The 23,431-nt window shown below is 39.8% G+C and overlaps 2 protein-coding genes across 2 annotated transcripts; both read left to right on the top strand.

The window, feature by feature from the left end:
• Positions 1-974: 974 nt before the first annotated feature.
• LOC120875885 (olfactory receptor 52E8-like) lies at positions 975-8,090 on the top strand. Its single transcript, XM_040257641.1, has 3 exons — positions 975-979; positions 3,061-3,973; positions 7,959-8,090. The coding sequence occupies exons 1-3, from the start codon at positions 975-977 to the stop codon at positions 8,088-8,090; spliced, it is 1,050 nt and encodes a 349-aa protein (XP_040113575.1).
• A 6,031-nt stretch (positions 8,091-14,121) lies between these two features.
• Positions 14,122-15,051, top strand: LOC120876580 (olfactory receptor 52E4). Its single transcript, XM_040258556.1, has one exon. The coding sequence runs from the start codon at positions 14,122-14,124 to the stop codon at positions 15,049-15,051; it is 930 nt and encodes a 309-aa protein (XP_040114490.1).
• Positions 15,052-23,431: the final 8,380 nt, after the last annotated feature.

Raw genomic sequence — 23,431 nt, 5'->3', positions numbered from 1 at the left:
GTGAAGTGAAGCGAAAGTCTCTCAGTCGTGTCTGATTTTTTGCGACCCCATGGACTATACAGTCCATGGAATTCTCCAGGCCAGAATACTGGAGTGGGTGGCCTTTCCCTTCTTCAGGGGATCTTCCCAAACCAGGGATTGAACCCAGGGCCTCCCACATTAAGGACAGATTCTTTACCAGCTGAACCACAAGGGAAGCCCAAGAACACTGGCGTGAGTAGCCTATCCCTTCTCCAGTGGATCTTCCTGACCCAGGAATTGGACTGGTGTGGTTAAAACGGTCAATTTCTATGTTATGTGTATTTACTACAATTTAAAAAAAGAATTTCTGGTTATATAGATGCCCAACAGAGTCCAAAGAATTAGTCCCAGCATCTTATGACCTAAAAGAGTACAGGATAAGACATAAGGGAGGAAAAATGATTAAATATGATGGATCACTAATACTATGTAAAACAGCAAGAACTGACAGTTGACCAAATAACAAGTAGCAAGGTCACTAAGATTTCCCTAGAGCTTCTCTTTAGCTGGAGCAATGACCAAAGGGAATTCCTATTCATTTTAATTCCAATGCCTCAGACTGTCTGGCATCTAGAGATGACATTGCAAATCCTCCTCCACACACAGACACGAAAACATTTGCTAACCACTCCTGGGATGTATCAAGGCTCTGATCTAAAAAATGTTAATAACTGAATTTTCAGTTGCTGCATGATCCCCTACGACAGAGGACAGAGTACCTGGTAAGTGCCTGTGATAGATCTGAATAATGCGTGCCTAAGATTGGGATTCTGATTCACAGAAATCAAGTTAAGACTTTGAGTATTGGGGTAAGGAATAAAATGACACATATTGGCGGTCTGGCGAGAGATACTGGGAGGACTAACATGGGAAGAAACTGGAGAGAAAGTACTTGCTGGACACCTATAATATTTTAGGCTTATATAGCCTCATTTATCCCACTCAATAATAATATGAGGTAAATATGACTATGCTTATTTCTAAATAAAATTAAAGCACAGAACATAGTGCAACTTACCTAAGGTCACAAGGCCAGTAAGAATAGACTCAGGACTCTATTTCATGCCACAAGACGAATAATATTAAATATTATATGCTTTTGCTTCTTTTTCCTACACATACTACCATGATAATGAGTGAAACACAAAGTGAAAAAAAAGCTGAGTAGGCAAATAAGACTAGAGTGATGAACTTGAATCCCCTTATACTTAGTGACTCCCTACATACCAAAATGTTAAAAAATAAAAATAAAAAGCATACAGTATGATCAGCTGTTGATTTTTTTCTCCTGCTTTATATTTCAAAGGGATTAAACTGAATTCAAATTTGATTATTTGGAGACCTGAATTAGCAATTTGATGACATGGCCTAATATGAAGCATGAAGTGGAAAGCATAACCACAGCAATAGTAAAAAAAAAAAAATATCTTTGGAACTAAATGAATAAATGTGAGTAAAGAATTTGGCTTTGCCCAGAGAAAGATCTGGCCTTTGCTCTTGGCTTCCATGAAGAAATCTACATCATATCTGATAGCAGTGTCTTTATTTAAGGTGAGGGCTGGCCAAACCAGACCTGAGTGTGGGAGTTGACCATGCCATAAAGACCAACAATATAATAGGATGGGAGATTTTGGTCATGTGGTATCAGTCAATGGGTGTCCAACCATGTGTGCAAAAAATCTATCAAGTATATGTAATGAAACCTCAATATAAAGTCCAAACGAGGTCAAGTGAGCCTTCCTGGTTGCCACACTGGCTCAATGCACATTGCCACATATCAATGCCAAGAGGGTAATTCATCCTGACTTTACGTGAAAGGACAGTAGATGTTTCATGTTTGGAAACCTCACCCTCTTCCCTAAGCATTTCTTCCTTTATCTGGCTTTAATCTTTCTCTAGAAGTAAGTTCTATGAGCCCTTCTAGTAAATTATTGAACCCAGGTATAGTTTGGGAAAACCCATATACTTGAAGTTTGTGTCAGAAGGAAGGACAGTCTTAGGAACTGTGCCTTAACTTTGCAGCTTAGCTATCTCAGATCTGATGTCACATTTCTCTCAACAGTTAAAGGAGTCAACAGGTTCTTAAAAATGAACTTCATTCTGAGAGGAAACTTCATGGATTATCATTCCCCACTTGACGATTTACCTTAAATTCCTACTTGGAGATATCTGAAATTTAGATATGTGGACCCCAAGTATTGTGTGGATCTGCTTCTAGATTCTCAATTCTGTTCCACTGTCTCCTTTTCTACCTTTTTCACTTTGCCAGTAACACTGTGATATAGCTTTATGGAAAATTTCAATATCTGATAGTATAAATATTTCAGCTTTATTCTTCTTTGAGATATTTTTGACTAAACCAACTCCTTTTATTCTTCCTCATCTCTTATTTTTCTTTCTACCCTCTTTCACTACCTCTACTGACAAGTTTGCAAATATAGGTCCAGATCAATGTCATAAAGCCTACTTCCAAACTAATTTCAAATCTTCATTCTGATGATTATTAGCTCTGTAAGCAATGGTATAAGTTAACCAACATCTCAAAACCTTTTACTTTCATAAACCAGAGACCAGTAAAACTTGTGTCATAAAATTGTGGAGAGAACTGAATGAGATAATATAAGCACATAACATTAAGAATAATGTCTGAAAAATAGTAGGTAACCAATTCAAGATAGATGTTATTATTCTGGTCGTTATTGCTATTATTATCCATTTTATTATTGCTTGATAGTATTTATTTCTTGGAGAACAAGACAGAGTGCATTTATCTACTCTGAACCCATAATTTTAAGAGAAAAATAGTGTTAACTTCTATTTGACACTTCAACTCTCATACTTATGGTACAGGTGAGAAGAGTCACTAGGATTATGTACGGAGAACCGGAAAAGAAAAAAAATAAAGACATTTAAAGAAACTTATTCCTAATACCAATCCTTTGTTTGGGAATTTCTTACTTTTAATCTTTATAATATCAGTTAACTGTGGATTGCCCAATGGTAATCATCAACAATTTTTAAAAATCATGCCGCCTGCAGAAGAATATCTTCTCCCAATGTCACTGAGTCACATCCTTCTTCGTTCCTGTTGCTGGGGATTCCAGGGTTGGAAGTTGCACAGATCTGGCTTGGCTTTCGCTTCTGTGCCATGTATCTGATTGCTCTCATTGGGAATATTATTATTCTGCTTGTTATCTGGACAGATCGTAGCCTTCACCAACCCATGTTCTACTTTCTGGCCATGCTGTCAGGGATTGACCTGAGTCTTTCTACTGCTACCATCCCCAAGATGCTGGGTATCTTCTGGTTCAACCTTCAGGAGCTGTGCTTTGGGTGCTGTATTGCTCAAGTCTTTTTTATCCACTTTTTTACAGTCATGGAGAGCATTGTACTTCTTGCCATGGGTTTTGATCACTATGTGGCTGTTTGCAATCCCCTCAGGTACAGCATGATCCTCACCAATAGAGTTACTGGTGTGATTGGTATGGTGGTAGTTCTAAGAAGTGTATGCACGATTGCCCCCATCATTTTTCTCCTCCTGCGACTGCCTTACTGTGGACACAGAATCATTCCTCATACCTATTGTGAGCACATGGGAGTGGAGCGCCTGGTTTGTGCCAGCGTTAGTGCTAATGTCTACTATGGTCTTGGGAACATTTCCATATTGTTTCTGGATGTGCTTCTTATCATTTTCTCCTATGCTAGGATATTGAATACTGTCTTTCATCTCCCTTCCCAAGATGCCCGCCTAAAGGCTATAAATACCTGTAGTTCTCATATCTGTGTTATCTTAGCCTTCTTTGGTCCAGCTCTCTTCTCCTTCCTCACTCATCGTTTTGGTCATAGCATCCCCCAGTATATCCATATCCTTCTGGCTAATCTCTATGTAGTTGTCCGCTCTGTCCTCAACCCAGTCATTTATGGCATCAGGACCAAGCAAATCCAGTACAGAGTATGTACAGAGTATATTTGGTAAAAAAAGAAAAGATTGAATTAGAGGTAATTCATTCATCTTATAAAGGTATAAAGTCTAGGAAGAATGACATTTGTGATTAAATTAATAAAGCAATGTATTTCACCCAAATTATATATATATATATATATATATACATATATACATATATATGCTTGAACTTAGTCGCTTAGGCTCTTTAAGACCCCATAGACTGCAGCCCACCAGGCTCTTCTGTTCATGGGATTTCCCAGGCAAGAATGCTGGAGTGAGTTGCCATTTCATCCTCCAGGGGATCTTTCTGATCCAGGGATTGTACTCTCCTACGTCTGCTGCACTCCAGGTGGATTCTTAGCCACTGAGTCATCAGGGAATTCCCTTAAAGTTGTATAAGTTCCATATAGATTACATGTAGACATAGAAAAGAAATATTGGTTGTAATTGTTGCAGGCATGTGTGTTTGTGTGTGTCTCAATGTATACTTGCAATGATATTCACTATTGACCCAGGCATAGAATTTGCTATGCGAGTAAATCTCAAGGAGGAGAGATTTTATTCACTGAAGAAATAGCTTTCTGTTAAAACTGTAAGGTGCTTTAGTTCTCTTTCAAATAGTAGTAAGATTTCTTTCATAAGGATATTCAATGAGATCACATGACAAGTAGGAAGTAAAATGCAAAGTTTTTATAAATGAGCTGGTGAGCCTTGAGGGAACTCAGGAAGGAAAAGAATACCTGCTGTCTAGCAGCCATCAGACTGCAGCCACTCCTCAGAGTGAGCCGTGAAGAAATTCTGAATGTGAAAACACAGGTTACTGGCCCCAGATGACTAAGGTGTATACCAAAAGAATGATTTCAGTTAGCCTAGACTCTTGCACCTTCTCATACATAGAAAAACAGAAAAGCGCTAAATTTCTTAACTTTGGATATCTGTTATTTTTTAAAGTAACAACCTTTCGGTGATCAGACTACCTTTGTTTCAAAACTTCTGTATCTCCTGGCTCCCCTCCCCTGCTTGCCTCCTTGGATCAGTTCTATTAGGGTTACTTGAGATACTGCCTACTGGACCTGAAGTCCTAAATATTCCTGCCAAATAAAACATAACTCTGAACTTTTATGTTGTGAATATATTCTAAGTCACAGAACAAACGTATGGATACAAAGGGGAAAGAGAAGAGTGGGATAAATTGGGAGATTGGGATTGACATATATGCACTATTGATACTATGCATAAAATAGATAACTAGTGAAATCCTACTGTATAACACAGAGACCTAAATGGACCTAAATGGAAAGGAAATCCGTAAAAGGGGATATATGTAAATAAGTAGTTGATTCACTTTGCTGTACAGCAGATAGTAACACAACATTGTAAAACAACTATTCTCCCATATTTTTTTTTAATTTTGAAAATACAGTACTGCCTAAAAGTAAATAGTAAAAATTTTACCAAAGTATAATCAAGCAAATGATAAGAATTAGACTAATTTTTTTGAGCTTGAGTCAAATTTGAGCTTGGAGAATATTCTGTTGATACTTAGGTCAGTCATCCTTTAAAAGTTTTATTTTAAATTATCATTCTTTCTTTTCTATTGACATTTTTGTAGTGTTTTCTTCCCTTTCCATGCTCTCAAGCTTCTAATTCTATGAAGTTCTTCATAAGCCTAACCTCCTATAAACACTTTCATTCATGAAATGGTAAATTTAACACTATGTATTTTGTGACAATGAAAGGTTCTTCCTTCTTGGAGTTTAAAAATGCTGTGGAATGAGTGAAAATCATTATAAGACATATGTTTTAGCAATTGATAAAGCAATTTAGTTAAAAACAGAGATAATAAAAGAATATGTTTCTTCCCAGGTGGCAGACTGGTAAACAATCTACCTGCCAATGCAGGAGACATGGGTTTGATCCCTGAGTCAGGAAGATCCCCTGGAGAAGGAAATGGCAACCCACTCCAATATTCTTGCCTGGAAAATTCTATGGACAGAAGAGCTTAATGGGTTATAGTCCATGGGGTTGCAAAGAGCGGGACATGACTGAGCGATTAAATATAGCAAAATGTTACTGAACAATTGAGTAGTACTTTGAAAAGATTAAAAAGGTGGGTTTAGTGGCCTGAAGTGTATTCATTTAGAAACTGAAGTTTGTAAACTAGTGAGTAAAATGATTATGTGGGAGTTTAGAAAGTCTTATGTCACATTAGCATTTAGGAAAGATAGGACATAGACAATTAGTGAAGCACAAAATTGATTTCTGATAATTTATGACTCAAGGAGAACTGTAATTTGGATAATTATAATGCAAGTAAAGGGAAAATATCAGGTATGAGATACAAGAGAGAGACATGGGGCACAACTTAGCCACACAGTAGCAAGAGAGAGCAAGGGTTAATATTTATTTTGTTCATTGGTTTTTAACTAGATGACTTCAAGTGTTGAACTATATAAGAAGAAAAAAAGAAACTTATTTATGAACTTCAAAATACAAATAAAGAAATTGGATTGTAAAGGACCTTAAAAATTTTAGAATGTGAAAAAGTAAATATAAGAGGAATATATAAAATGCATGCTGCTGCTGCTAAGTCACTTCAGTCGTGTCCGACTCTGTGTGACCCCATAGACGGCAGCCCACCAGGCTCCCCCGTCCCTGGGATTCTCCAGGCAAGAACACTGGAGTGGGTTGCCATTTCCTTCTCCAATGCATGGAAGTGAAAAGTTTAAGTGAAGTCGCTCAGTCGTATCCAACTCTTGGCGACCCCATGGACTGCAGCCTACCAGGCTCCTCCGCCCATAAGATTTTCCAGGCAAGAGTACTGGAGTGGGGTGCCATTGCCTTCTCCGATAAAATGGATGAAGTAGGTATAAAAAATGTATTCATGGTTTACAAAAATGTCAAAAGAAAAGAAAAAATGATAATTTAAAATAAAACTTTTAAAGGATGACTGACCTAAGTATCAATAGAATATTCTCCAAGCTCAAATTTGACTTTGAAAATTACCACAGCAATCAATTCATCTAATTCTATGACATTCCTATCACCAAGCTCCTCCATCCATGGGATTCTCCAGGCAAGAATACTGGAGTGGGTTGCCATTTCCTTCTCCAGGGGATCTTCCTGACCCAGGGATCGAACCCAGGTCTCCCACATTGCAGGCAGACGCTGTAACATCTGCACCACCAGGGAAGCCATCCTAGCAATACTTATTAATTTAATATACAAAATCAACATAGAAAAATATATTATTAATGATTGTATTTCAATCTCAGAAGAGTTAATATTGAGGTGACAGTAGAAGAGAACAACAAAAAATAACATGCCCACAGGTTTTCATAATCATACATTAAATTCCAGAAATATTGATAAATATTCTTTATTCTTTATGCCTTAAAGTAATGAGGGACAAATACACACTTAATTTACACATTTTATGACTGAATTTTTGTCAAAAAATTCTGCCTACATTTCTATGTCAAGATATATTTTGAGCATAAATACTCATTTCTGCTCTCCTTCAAAACATGCTGAAATTAATGATAATCTAGAAATAAAATAATAAATATATAGCATTATTGGGAAATAGAATATATGTCATTAAGCAGAATAACATTTGCACTGTAGGAGTCCCAGAAGGAGAAATAGACCAAACAATTATTTGAAGAAATAATGGCTGAAGAATTTTTTCTAATCTGAGGAAGGAAACATATCCAGGTCCAGGAACCCTATGGACTATAGTCCACCGACTCCTCTGACCATGAGATGCTCCAAGTAGTAATACTGGAGTGGGTCGCCATGCCTTCCTCTAGGGTATCTTCCCAACCCAGGGATCAAAGCTATGTCTCCTGCTTCCCTTGCATTGCAGGCAGATTCTTTACCTACTGAGCCACATGGGAAGCCTCCAGGAAGCATAGAGAATTCCAGATAAGATGAACCTAAAGAGATTCACACCAAGACACAACTACAATTAAAATGTAAAAAGTTAAAGATAAAGAAAATCTTAGAAGCAAGAGAAAAACAACTTGTTGACACCCAAGGGAAACCCAATAAAGCTTTCAGTGGATTTTTCAGCAGAAAGCTTGCAGATCAAAAGTGGCAGGATGTATTCAAAATGCTATAAAGAAAAAACTTTCAAACAAGAATACTCCAACTTATGTCCACCCAGAGAAACAAATATTTGGCAGCCATCCATGAAGAAAAATAATGTCTTTGAGGGAGTCTGGAATCCAGGTAGAGCTTATGATTAAAGAGGACTGTTATGGGAATGCAAACCAGCGCACCAATATCAGGCCTGATGTTGTGGTTCTGACTGCATAGTGGAAACACCCCTGTCCCCTTTGAGTTCAACTCCAGTCCCTCTTGTATGTAGTTCTATCACTAGCTACTGCTGCCAAGGGGCCTATGAAGAACCAAGCCTATCTGTTCCCCATGTGATAGATATGGCAGCTTCAGACCCAATCATGACCCCCAATGCCGTTCCACTCTAGCACAGACTAGGGTCAATTCTTCCCAAATAGAGACCAGCCCAGTGACCCAATGAGAGCACTCTCAGAGAACCAGTGGAAACTATACCCCCTTGCAACCTGGTAACTATCCTGCCAATTGCAGACCTGACTATAGAGCAGATAATAGCAGTTCCACTTTTATCCAACAATGATCTCAGCGACAGTCCCATCAATCCAGGATCCCAGCAGGAGAATAACATTACCTGCTAAAACCAATCTAAATCTTGGAAGGCATGTTTGTTTCTTCAAATGTGCATACCAACTCAAGGCTAGATAGACCACAAGGAATCAGACAAACACCAATGAAGGTAACTAATAAAGCGCCAATGACTGTTCCTAAAGAGATGGAGATCCATGAACTGCTTGACAAATCATTCAGAATAATTATCTTAAAGAAGCTCAGTGTACTACAAGAGAAAATATACAACTACATGCAATCAGGTAAACAATACATGAATAAAATAAGGGATTCCCCGATGGCTCAGATGGTAAAGCATCTGCCCACAGTGTGGGAGACCTGGGTTCAATCCCTGGGTTGGGAAGATCCCCTGGAGATGGAAATGACAACCCACTCCAGTACTCTTCCATGGATGGAGGAGCCTGGTGGGCTACAGCCATGGGGAATAAAATAAGAAGGCTAACAAATAAATACTATAAAAATGAACTAAACAGTAATATGGAACTGAAGAATATAATGACTGAACTGAAAACTTCAATGTAGACATTTTAAAGTTTGGTTTATATATAAAATGGAATATTATTCAGCCTTAGAAAAGAAGGAAATCCCTTGATTGCAACAACATGGAAGAAACAGGAAGTTATGCTAACTGAAATAAACCAGTCACATAGACAAACATTGCATGATCTTGGTTTTATGTGACACCTTTATTAAAAGAAGTCAAACTCATAGTAACAGAGAGTAGAATGGCAATTACCACATGCTGGGGCTTAGGAGAAAAAAAGATTATTTAAAAAGTGAAAAGTAGTTGCCAAGGAATGAAGGGAGTAGATCATCAGGAGTTATTGTTTAATGGATATGGTTTTTATTTTAACAAAGTGAAACAATATGAATGTACTTAGTGTTAGGTAGTTAGGATAGGGAAAAAGGAGTCCAGAATGGCGGTGGCTAAAAGATAAGGAAGAGAAAAGCCAGTGAAAATAGAACACAGGCAGGTCCGAGGACCGGAGTGAGGACCTCAGGTAAAACAAACAACACTCCTGGCTGGCCCAATTTACATAGGACAGGCCCAGGAGGGAAAAATGTATAAAAAGAGGAGTCAAAGCTAGCTCTCTCTCTCTCTCTCCCCGGTGTGCTGGAGCACTCTTTTCACGTCTTTGGATCGACGTGCCCTCACACCTCAAAGATGAATTTTCCTGCTATCTTCTAAATAAAATGGAGCTGTAACACTGAGCTGTAACACTGATTTGTCTAAGAGCTATAACATGGTCCGTACAAGACCTGAGAGCTGTGACACGCCAAGGGGTCTTTAATGTCCGTTACTTCAAATCTTTGTTGTGATGAGACAGAACCGAGGAGCATACACTCACGTGACATTAGTACTACTGAAATATACTTAAAAATAGTTAAGACAGAAAATTTTGTGTAAAGTGTTTCTGTCACAATAAAATATTGAGGAAAATGGGAAAGGGAGTAAACACAGAATCAAATAAAATAATTTGTTCATGTTATAACAGTATCACAACTGATACTGGAGACATACAGATCATATCTGCTTCATACAGACTCTTCATAAAGGACATGGTAAATAAGGGAGGGCTGAAGGAAAACTGAAATAAATGGTTTCATAAAGAGGACTTTTGAAAAGCAGCATAGTGTTTTGAAGATTCATGTTGTAGAATTAAAGTTTAAAATGTTGATTAGGTATTGACTAAAGGTTTTAGCAACAATGTTGAGTATGCTTTACCAAATAAAGTCTATAATACACAGCAGAGAAATGAAAGTCATAGGGAGGAATTTTAACAGGAGATTTGACAGTCAGACTTGATTTGGAAAGGTAAATGTCGACACAATGGTGAGGATGGATAACATGAGAAGGTGATGGGGGAGACTGGAAGTACAGGTCTCATTAATCAAAAAGGGAAGCAGTGAAAAAACAGGAACATATGAGATTGAACCAGAATCTTTTTTATCACAAACATTATCTTCTGCATAATAATACAAAATTGTCTGAACTCGGAAGATAAAAAAGAAAAACCTATTGTCTAGTATATTCAATTTTGTGTCCGTCTTTTTCTGTCTGCACTCAGGAAAACCATGATCTATGGCGCATCCTGGTACTCTCAGGTCAACTCCATCACCATCCAGGAGGGGAAATTCTAAGTAAACTGTAGAATTTGAGCTCTAGCTGAATTCTGTCTTCTCGGGAGATTGGGGAGTTTCTTTTGCCTTCTGCCCAGAGAACTGAAACATAAGAAAGCCACTCTCTGAAGATTTTACCTGTTACCATTAGTTATAATTTAGGAAGGAGAGTCTTACTGGGCTGGAAGAAAGCTGATGCCACTTTCTACAGGTATGATGAGCACCACCCCAAACCAAAATTTACTGTTACAGAGTCCAACGCATCTACCTGACAGATCTTTAACTTTTGAAATTCACTTGTAGCATTGTCAAACTGCATCAGGATTCACATATTTATATTCAACAAAGCAAAAGACTTGCTAAGGATAGATCCCTAGGAAGTCACACTTTGAAAACTTAATGGTCTAAATTTAATACTTTCATGCCTTTTGAAATGGACAGAGTCAGTGCCATCCCCTACGCTGATTCCTCCCCCTTTTGGATGTTTTCCTTCCTAATAGCGCAAGAGACATCCCTTCCTGTGAGCTAAGGAATTATGTCTGGTATGGTGATGTGTCTCTGCAGATGGAGTAGGGAGGAACAAAGAGTTAGCTAGGTTTAATGACCCATGAGCCCATGCTTATGCCCAGAAGACTTTGATGGCTAAGCTCGGGGATTCTGGGACATGCTTAGACTTAGAGGCACCCTCATTCACTATAAAGTTTTTCTCCATGTGATAGGACAGACTGAAACCCAGAGCTTTCTTGGGGTTTTCATCACCATCTTTAGCTCCAGGGCTTATACTGTGACATGCTGTTCCAAGGAAGGCCTGGAGGAGGAAATATTGGAAAGGTAAGGATACATGAAAGAGGGAAACGAGATGCTACAGAAAGGAGGAGAAGAGGCAAATGAGGAGAGAATGGGACAGCAGCCTCCCTTTTGCTGAGAAGTTATCCAAAGTAACCATTTTCTATTCTTGCCACACAAACAAAACATGACATAGCATATGGGATTAAAGCAGATGACCACAGGTGAGAAAACAGTAATATGTCACTGATTTATACACAGAATATTTCTGCTCTTTCACTCTCCCTTACACACACATTCACACATACTCTCTCTCTCTCACCCAGACATAAATATAAACATACATATACACAAATCCTTATTCTATTCAATGGCTACATTCTGAAAAACTGGGAGCCATATCCTCATATGGCAATGTTAGGGATACTAAAGTAAATACTCATGGTTTGTTACCTCCAGTAGCAGCATTTATGTTGGTAAGGAATAGAAAAATATATAAATAAAACCATGCTACGTTAGATGCTGCAGAGTTGTATAATATCCTAGAGATGCCAAAACTTAAAAAAATATAACTTTATTACTTTTAAGCATAAGGAAAGATTCATTCACAATGCTTTAATTTTAGTGTCACTTAAATTTGCTAGGCATTTTATCTATATAAACCTGAAGCTAAGCATAATTTCAGGACATGAGTGCAACTTTTCATGTTATTTTGTGATAAGGCATATAAGGCATATGAATATGATTTAGCTGATAAATAAAAAGCAAATTACTGTACTTACTGTAAGAACATCAAGGGATTACAGAATAAACAGGAATATTTAGGTATCAGATCAGAAACCAAACCTTTTCATAAGATTTGTTGCTGTTGTTGTTCAGTTGCTTAGTCATGTCTGACTCTGCAATCTCATTAACTACAGTATGCCAGGCTTACCTGTCCTTCAATATCTCCCAGAGTTTGCTCAAACTCATGTCCATTGTGTCAGTGATGCCATCCAACCATTTCATCCTCTGTCACCTCTTTCTTCTGCTCTCAACCTGTCCCAGCATCAGGGTTTTTTCCAATGAGCTGGCTCTTCACATCAGGTGGCCAAAGTAAGATTAGCAGCTTAGATTAAATTTTTGATGCTTGTTAATTCCATAAGATTAGCATGCATCAAAAATAGCAATGGCTTTCTAGTATAAAGAGAAAGAAGAAAATTCTAGGAGAGACCATCTGACTGGTGGTGGTTTGGTTGCTAAGTCATGTCTGACTCTTGTAACACCATGGACTGTAGCCCGCCAGGCTCTTCTGTCTGTGGGATTCTCCAGGCAGGAATACTGGAGTGGGTTGCCATTTCCTTCTCCAGGGCATCTTCCTGACCCAGGGATAGAACCCGGGTTTCCTGCACTGGAGGCAGATTATTTACCAACTGAGCTATGAGGGAAGCCCTGCTTCCCATAATTTGACTGCAACAGATCGATGAGGGAAATCCCTATATTTGTATAATATCAAACACAAACAGTGATATAAGTCAGCAGTTGGGCTTCCCTGGTGGCACAGAGGTTAAAGCGTCTGCCTCCGATGTGGGAGACCTGGGTTCGATCCCTGTGTTGGGAAGATCCCCTGGAGAAGGAAATGGTAACCCACTCCAGTATTCTTGACTGGAGAATCCCATGGACAGAGAAGCCTGGTAGGCTACAGTCCACGGGGTCACAAAGAGTCGGACACGACTGAGCAACTTCACTTTTCACTTTCACTTTCACTTTTCATTTAGACCTAGGATTCTTTAACACCAGACCACACTTTGAAAAATACTAGGTATAATAATTTCTCAAAAGTAACCAAAAATCTTCTTGGAAAAGGAAAGGAAGAGAATACCATAAAAGATAGTATACGCTCTTTTTTGAAATATAGCCAGTTCCTTCAAAATTCTCATATATAAGAAAAAATAATAGTGCCTGTAAAGCTGAGTGCTAGAGAATTGATGCTTTTGAACTGTGGTGTTGGAAAAGACTATTGAGAGCCCATTGGACAGCAAGGAGATCCAACCAGTCTATCATAAAGGAAATCAGTCCTGAATATTCATTGGAAGGACTGATGCTGATGCTGAAACTCCAATACTTTGGCCACTTGATGCTAAGAACTGACTCATTTAAAAAGACCCTGATGCTGGGAAAGATTGCAGGCGGGAGGAGAAGGGGACAACAGAAGATGAGATAGTTGGATGGCATCACTGACTCAATGGACTTGAGTTTGAGCAAGCTCTGGGAGTTGATGATGGACACTGAAGCCTGGTATGCTGCAGTCCATGGGGTCACAAAGAGTCGGACATGACTGAGGGACTGAACTGAACTGATGAATATCAGAACAATAACTTCTATTAAGAGAGTTGTTGACTACTCTCAGGAAACAGGAGAATATCTAATATTTCTAAGTTAACTACTTTTACCATAACCTCCAGTGCTGATTAAAAGTCTTTCATCTTTCCAGGACTCATTGATAAGAAAAACAATGTGATCCTACTTTCTGACAAGAATTCAATGACACCTCTAGGAAAATGCCTTCTATCAATGACACCCAGTTCCATCCTCCCTTCTTTCTCCTGCTAGGAATACCAGGGCTGGAGACTGTACATATCTGGATTGCTTTCCCATTCTGTGTTGTGTATCTGATTGCCCTTGTGGGGAACATCACTGTTCTATATGTGATCAAGACCGAACACAGTCTCCACCAGCCCATGTTCTACTTTCTGGCCATGTTGTCCATGATTGATCTGGGTCTGTCCACCTCCACCATCCCCAAAATGCTGGGCATCTTCTGGTTCAACCTCCAAGAGATCAGCTTTGGAGGCTGCCTTGCTCAGATGTTCTTTATCCACATGTTTACAGGAATGGAGACCGTTCTACTGGTGGCCATGGCTTATGACCACTTTGTTGCCATCTGCAACCCCCTCCAGTACACCACCATCCTCACCAGTAAAACAATTGGCATTTTAGCCTCTGTTGTTGTGGGCAGAAATTTACTTCTTGTGACTCCATTTGTGTTTCTCATTCTGAGGCTGCCCTTCTGTGGGCACCACGTTGTTCCCCATACATACTGTGAGCACATGGGTCTTGCCCGATTGGCCTGTGCACCCATTAAGATCAATGTTATCTATGGGCTTATGGTGATTTCTAATATTATTGTAGATGTGATTCTGATTGCCTCTTCCTATGTACTGATCCTTCAAACTGTTTTCCATCTCCCCTGTCAGGATGCCCGACTGAAGGCTCTCAATACCTGTGGTTCTCACGTCTGTGTCATGCTGTGCTTTTACACACCGGCGTTTTTTTCTTTTATGACACACCGCTTTGGTCGTAATATTCCCCACTACATTCACATTCTTTTGGCTAATCTATATGTGGTTGTCCCACCTGCCCTTAACCCAGTCATCTATGGAGTCAGGACAAAGCAAATCCGAGAGCGGGTTGTAAAAATATTTGTATAGAAATAATAGCTCTGTGAAATGACTGGGAAATATATTCACAAATTTCAATAATCTAAGATCTAAGTCTTTCATTATATTGTATAGTACTCTCCAGATTTTTCATTTTTATTGGAAATGGTTTAGGGTAAACGGAATTCTCTGGTGGCTCAGACAGTAAAGCGTCTGCATGCAATGCCAGATACCTTGGTTCGATCCCTGGGTCGGAAAGATCACCTGGAGAATGAAATGGCAACCCATTCCAGTACTCTTGCCTAGTAAACTCCATGCACGGAGGAGCCTGGTGGGCTACAGTCCATGGGGTTGCAAAGAGTCGACCACGACTGAGCGACTCCACTTGGGTAAACAGATAAAGCAAGTGAAGTGACGTCGCTCAGTCGTGCCCGACTCTTTGCGACCCTGTGGACTGTAGTTTACAGGTTCCTCTGTCCATGGAATTTTCCAGGCAAGAGTACTGGAGTGGGTTGCCATTTCCTTCTCCAGGGGATCTTCCCAACCCAGGGATCGAACCCAGGTCTCCCTCATTGCGGGTAGACGCTTTACCGTCTGAACCACCAGATAAAGCAAACTACCATATTTATCCACTTTGCTCACCTCCCCCATGTAAATGAGCAAAGACTAACAAAACAGGAAGATATTGATAGCTTATGGTAAACAGTATCAGGGCGTGTCACACAAGCACACCATAGAGTTAGTAAAGTAAAGTAGAAAACGTGTATACTGAGAAAGCAGAGAGGCTAGAGCTCTGAGTGTTCTTACCTTGTTCTGAAGATCCTGGATGAGCTCCCAAAATGATAGCTTATGATGAATGGTATCAGATTCTAGATCTCTGAAGAAGATTTAGCTTTGGGACCAGGGACCAGTCTTGATCACTCAAGAGCTTTTGTGTACCAGAGTTTTATTAAAGTATGAAAGAGACAGTGAAATCTTCTGACATAGACGTAAAAAGGGGGCCGGAGAGTGCCCCCATTGTTAATGTTAGCAAAGGAGCTATATACTTTTTTAATTGGTTATTACAATAAATCAAAAGACTGTCTCAAGGTTGTAAAGATCTTACTAGACCCACTCCCATAATATACATTCTAAGATTTCAGGATTAGTCAGAAACTTTTCAAGAAGAAGAAACTGTTCTCAAACCGGATACATTGTTGTTATATAATCCTTACTACAGAGTTTAAACTGAGTTGTTTGTTGTGTAATCATCAATTCTAGGCTTAAAGAAAAAACATTTTATGTGACTAAGACTAAGGAATGTAGAGGATAAAAAAGATTTGTCCTTTCCTCCTCCTTGAGAATTCCAGACCCCTATCTCCTCCTTGAGAGCCCCAGACCCCTCTCTCCTCCTCCAGTACCCTGGACTTCTTATCAACCTGCCTAGGAATTGACTCTCAATATTCTGGAGGCAGCAGTGGTCTTGGATAGAATGCCTGATGGAAAAGGGTGAGATTTCCCTCATTTCTCCATGTCTTCTCTTTGGGTAAGTTTAAAATCTGATAGAACACTGATCTCATTATATAGATCAAGAAAATAAAGTTCAAACCATGGGTGGGTAGTGACGTCTGAATTAGAATATCCTGTTCCATAGAACTATGTTCTTTATAACAATCTCTGAATTTTGTCTCCCTACTCTAGAATCCTAGACTCATTTTTATTTTTATGATCCCTCAGTCTTTTCATTTGCTCCTTTTTATCTTTACTATTCCTTTTAGTTCCTCTCTCTGTTTCTTTCTTCTTTCTTTCTCTAACAGATGAAGCTTTGGGGAATTAAAGAATAAGAGAATCTGCAGTGTAAGCATTAAGAATACATAATATTGTTTTCCCTCCTGAAGCAAAGTCATTTTATTTTTTAATTTTTTATTTTCTTTTCAAACCCTTGAGTTCAGGGCTGACTTTCAATAGATTGCAGCGAGGGAGCTGCTCTGCTACCTAGGAAACCCCCAATGAAGAAGCAGGTCCTCCATGAATGGTTTAGCACCAGGTTCCCCACGAAAGTGCAGGTGTATGACTGGCGAGGGGATATCCACCTTTCTTGCCTCTCCCCAGTGTCCCAGGAAGTAGGGCTTCCCACACTGGGCCCCCATTCCCATGCTCAGCAGAGCGGGCCACACCGCACCCCCAGGGAGGCAGGCAGCGGCCAGCCAAAAAAGTCATTTTAGATGTGAATAATCATCTGTACTATGTCTAATTCCAATTGAGTTCTACTTACAATTTTTCTTGTTTTCTATACCACGTACCTTCAGATATACGGGACTTCAGAACACTTAAAAAGGAATCAGGATCATTCTATGGTTTAAGAAGAAGACCAGTCTTGGTGTCAAGTCCAAAATTATCTCACTGTAATTTATTAACAATGTAGATTTCACATATATAGTCTTATCTGCAAACTCTAGATACAGTTGGAAAGTGTGGTTTGCTTAAACTAGGTAAAAAGAGCACCGATTTGAAATTTGTGACTGGCCACGACACTCTTGTGTAAGTCTCTATCATATCCTGTGTTTTAGAACCACTCTCTAGGTTGAATGAAGATAGGCAAAATATTCAAAGCTCTTCAGAGTTAAATATCTGGAAATTAGGAAAGATATAGCCAATAAGACAAGGAAAGCAACAACATATGTTGCTGCTGCTGCTGCTAAGTCACTTCAGCTGTGTCCGACTCTGTGCGACCCCATAGACGGCAGCCCACCAGGCTCCTCTGTTCCTGGGATTATCCAGGCAAGAATACTGGAGTGGCAATTTCTGTAAATCTGTCAGCTCTTGATCTGAAATTTAACACTGGCTAAGTACAATTCTTGTATCCTATAACACTTTATGGAATTTCCTTAGGCCTGTCTGCATGAGTTATAAATTGTTTTGTTTTGTTTAGGCATCTTCCTCATGTCCCTAAAATTTTATGTGAACTTAGAATTTTAAAGATGGAGAGAGCTAATCTACCTCCTGTATTTTACAAATAAGAAAACCAAAATTCAAAGAAATGCAGGAAATTTGTGCATAAAGCATATCTGCATTTAGCATCATTTAGAGGTAACAAGGTGGCTCTAGTGGCAAAGTACACTCCTACCAATGCAGGAGACATCAAAGACACAAGTTTGAACCCTGGGTCAGGGATACGCCCTGGGGGAGGACACGGCAACCCACTACAGTATCCTTGCCTGGAGAATCCCATGGACAGAGGAGCCCGGGGCTACAGTTCGTAGGGTTGCACAAAGTTCCACATGACTGAAGCAACTAAGCATGAGGTAACAAGAAATGATCACTCAGTAAATCATTTTGACCACAAACTCTTAACTCTTGCAGGACATCTGGATAGAAAATACTTGGCGTATATAAGTGATAATCCAATAATAGTTCCAGGTAGAGATAGCTAGGAAAGTGGAAGACAAAGCAAGTAACCTAGGATTGGTGTTGGTATTGAGGAAAAGGAGACTACAGAAACTCTGCTGCAGGTGCAAGCAGAACAGTAGCAAAGAGTGACTGAAGTTAATACCATCCTCATTACTATGGTCTATAAATCCTGAGTGGTGAGGACTGACTAGCTCCCTGGTCATTCATATTTATACCACACATAAACAGGCTAAATAAAGACAATGCTTTCCCATTTTTCTGTCAATGATACTAAGTGGCCTGTGACATAAAGAAAGCAACTTTATGATTAAATCTACTTATGATATTGGGGAAAATTCAATGTAAAAGTAACAGTGTACACAATGTAGATTGAAGTGAACAGTAGTACTGGCCCTGAAATGGTTCACAATCAAACTGCAGTGCTATGCTTGGATGTGGCTGAGCAGAGTTCCCGCCCTAAGCTTCATTCTCAAGGCAACTCTGTGCTTTGGAGTGAAACGAAGTCGCTCAGTTGTGTCCAGCTCTTTGCAACCCCACAGACTGTAGCCTACCAGGTTCCTCCATCCATGGGATTTTCCAGGCAAGAATACTTGAGTGGGTTGCCATTTCCTTCTCCAAGAGATCTTTCCAACCCAGGGATTGAACCTGGGTCTCCTACACTGTAGGCAGACGCTTTACTGTCTGAGCCACCAGGGAAGCTTGTATGCTTTGGAGTAGCTTCCCCAAATTGTTCTAAGTTCACTTCTGCTGCTTGGGGTCAGCTTGAGATAGCAAAACTATCTGTGCAGGGTGCCTTCAACTTGAACCAAGCACACATAGGCCTAATCATTAATTCTCCTCTTCAGAGGACTCTGATTCTCTTTTGTCAACACCCACCACCTTATGGAGTCAGACATTTGCCCTAAGGAGCTCTATGAGCCATGACTATCAGGTTGTCTTGGGACCTCATTGCTGGATCCTGGGACCTGGTTTCAGGAGAGTGGCTTGGTCAGCAGTTTTGTCTTTCTGGACAGCATAGACTTTCTTTCATGGAATCACATGAGATGAAGCCACCAGAAGGGTTGTGACACGCTGATTGGAGGTGTTGCTCACTCATCACTCATAACAGACATAGGATGAGTTCAGGGCTCTAAGGCTACCAATGGTCCATTCTGAAATGCTGGGCTTGAACTATGTGTTAGATCTGTTCACTGTCTTTCAACTCTCTCCATTTACACTCTCATGCTGCTTCCTAGCTACAGCACTTGAAGGTAGTAGCAGGAGCCAAGACCTGCTTTGCCTTACTGCCTTCCTCACCATGGCCCTAGTACCCAGAGTGACTGACCATCCCACTCTCTCTGCAAGCTCCATACCACCTGTCAGCTAAGTGATTACATCTGTGTACTACAAAGGATTTGTGACCATTATAGCCAACTGATATGATGACATGCCACCCTGAGTCAATGTTAAATAACACCAGATGAGGTAGGGGTATTCCTTACAGGAGTGAGAATGCCCTTCTCATTTTACTACAGACACCTCACCTATGCTACAAGCTGGTGACACTGTGAAAGGAAACAACGCAGTAAGAACTGAAAGAGATCATCTTCTAGATATGCAGTCATTAGGGATTAAATATTTTAGGTGGCAAAAGATGTGTTTTTCTACATTAATGTTATAAAGTCCAAAAAAATGGAATATAAAGAGTAAAAAAAAAATCACATTTTCCTGAAGGATCTTGTTAAACCTGGCATTTGTAGGCATCATCAATGAAACACAGAAAGAACTTTTGAAGAGTCATTGGAAGCTATTACCCATGGGTAATACAATGGAGAATGCAGCAGCCTACTAATGACGCAATCAGAATTAAACAAATGGAATTTGGAAATGCTAGAAATAAGATGGTCTATATTGTTCTGAACAGCCATGTCATAGTAAATAATAACCACATCAGAACCTTCTTTTGTAGCAGGAGACTTGAAATGGCCAGAAATGGCCTGTCTTAATTAAAAAACAAGTAGTTCATGAAGCTAAACAGGAAGAAGAAAGTACCTGGAAACTACAAAGAATCTTTACATGCAGTAATTAGACAATAACCAAATATATAATTAATTCTTCTCTACTCATTATCTTAAATGCTCATTGATAAATTACTATACACCACATGACGTTTATCATACATTTTTTAGGCAAATTGTTTGTATGTTCAGGACCCAAAGAACACATTTGCCCCAGGCACCAGATATAGGGATAGGTCAAGTCCTCCATACATTTTTACATTCAGCGTCTGTGAACCAAACTTCTAATATCCCATTTCATTCCTATGATCTGTGCCAAGGTAATACCGTCCTGGACCTGAACAGGATCCCAGTGTTCTGGGAATAATATGTATGTAGTTTGACTATTGATTTATGGACAATGCTGTGTGTAAGTATATGTGTGCACACATGCTTATGTTTGTGTTACACATGACATGAATTTGCTAGGGTCTGAACGTTAAAGGCTTTACATACAGACTTAATAGCAAAGATATGCAATGTGATAGGAGAAGGAAATGGCAACCCACTCCAGTATTCTTGCCTGGAGGTTACATAGACAGAGGAGCCTGGTGGGCTATAATCCATGGGGTCACAGTCAGACACGACTGAGTGACTAACACTGAACAATATGATAAGAAGAGAAAATATATAAACATAAAAATAGTTAAGGAAATGGTGACAAGAGAAAAATGACTCCAGTTTTAATTATATTCTATCAGATTAAATGCTCCATAACAATGCCTCTTCTCTTAAGCCACCCTTACACTCCCAGATACCCCTCCTTTATGGGAACCCTTTATACATCACGGGGTACTTCACAGAATACAGAAACCCATCTAGTTCATAGCATATCAGTGTTGTTTCTATCTATATTATTCACCAGCACCTTGAGAGTGGACATAACTCAGTCTAATTGATTTATTTCCTCTAGTTTGTACTGTTATTAAAAGCATTTTGTATTATAGAGCTATTCAAATATTTTAAATATATTGTTTCCATAATGTAGACATATGGAGTATATTTAGGGATAGATGTGTTACTTGGAAAGGTCTGCTTTGACAATCTGACAAAGTCTAAATTAAAATCCCAGTGAGCAGTAAATCAATGGAACATCCCCAAAGAGAATAAAGACACTCAAAATGGAAACAGTTCCCCCAAAGTATATGAATTGGACTTACTTAGCTGCTGAATATATGTTACCAATCCCCCTACCCTACCCCACTCTCCAACTGAATGATGGAGTGTAGTTTATGCAGATAAACAGCCTAACATTACCCTTGGCATCCTCCCTGAGGGGGGTGACATCCTGGCAGCCTGGCCAAAGGTGGCCATGTTCATCCCAACCAGACAGAGACAGGCCCACCCACCTTTGGCTGGTGGAGTTTAGCACCAGTGCAGATCCCACATTCCCACTCCAATACTCACTGACAAGTGCCTAATGAGGCTGATGCACTTACTTACAGACACAAGAAAAATCTTTGCTATTATTGTATAAATCTATACATATACATAAATCATGTTTTTAAAAAAAATAAAGAAAGAAGCAAATGTTCAGGACATTTAATCCAGATACAATATCTCTCAAATCTGTTCCATATTGGTCCATTCATTTGGTTTATCAGCCCATAATTCAGTTCAGTTCAGTTCAGATGCTCAGGTGTGTCCTATTCTTTGTGACCCCATGGACTGCAGCACATCAGTCTTCCCTGTCCATCACCAACTCCCAGAGCTTGCTCAAACTCATGTCCATCGAGTTGGTGATGCCATCCAACCATCTCATCCTCTGTCACCCCTTCTCCTCCTGCAATCTTCCCCCTTCTCCACCCTTCAATCTTTCCCAGCATCAGGATCTTTTCAAATGGGTCAGTTCTTTGCATCAGGTGGCCAAAGTATTGGGAGTTTCAGCTTCAGCATCAGTCCTTCCAATGAATATTCAGGACTGAGTTCCTTTAGAATTGACTGGTTGGATCTCCTTGCATTCCGAGTCTCAAGAGTCTTCTCCAGCGCCAGTTCAAAAGCATCAGTTCTTTGGCACTCAGCTTTCTTTATAGTCCAACTCTCACATTCATACATGACTACTGGAAAAACCATAGCTTTGACTAGACAGACCTTTGTTGGCAAAGTAATATGTCTGCTTTTTAATATGCTCTCTAGGTTGGTCATAGCTTTTCTTCCAAAGAGCAATCATCTTTTAATTTCATGGCTGCAGTCACCATCTGTAGTGATTTTGGAGCCCCCCAAAATAAAGTCAGCCACTGTTTCCATTGTCTTCTCATCTCTTTGCCATGAAATGATGGAGCCGGATACAATGATCTTAGTTTTCTGAATGCTGAGTTTAAGCCAACTTTTTCACTCTCTTCTTTCACTTTCATCAAGAGGCTCTTTAGTTCTTCTTCACTTTCTGCCATTAGGGTGGTGTCATCTGAATATATGAGTTATTGGTAGTTTTCCCAGCAATCTTGATACCAGCTTGTGCTTCATTTACGACCAGACTCTTTGCAACCCCATGGACTATATAGTCCATGGAATTCTCCAGGCCAGAATACTGGAGTGGGTAGCCTTTCCCTTCTCCAGGGGATTTTCCCAACCCAGGGATCGAACCCAGGTCTCCCTCATTGCCAGCAGATTCTTTACCAGCTAAGCCAAAAGGAAGTGATGTGAAGTTGCTCAGTCGTGTCTGACTCTTTGCAACCCCATGGACTGTAGCCTACCAGGCTCCTCCTTCCATGGGATTTTCCAGGCAATAGTAGTGGAGTCGGATGCCACTTCCTTCTCCAGGGGATCTTTCCGACCCAGGGATCGAACCCAGGTCTCCCACATTGTAGACAGATGCTTTACCATCTGAGCCACCAGGGAAGTCCCCACTCATAATTCAGGGGTATCTTTAAAAACTTGGAAAATTCCTTGCAGACATTTCCATTTTCCAGGTGTCAACTTGGAAATTTTGAAGAAAATTACCAACAGTTTTCCAAGGTGGTTTCATGATTTTGTACTCCTACCAAAAAGTATGAGAGCTTCAGCTG

The sequence above is a fragment of the Oryx dammah genome, unplaced genomic scaffold (genome assembly GCF_014754425.2).
Source record: "Oryx dammah isolate SB20612 unplaced genomic scaffold, SCBI_Odam_1.1 HiC_scaffold_17, whole genome shotgun sequence".
Lineage (NCBI taxonomy): Eukaryota > Metazoa > Chordata > Mammalia > Artiodactyla > Bovidae > Oryx > Oryx dammah.
Note: the sequence above shows the minus strand (reverse complement) of the source record. Positions and strands in the feature narration are given on the sequence as shown.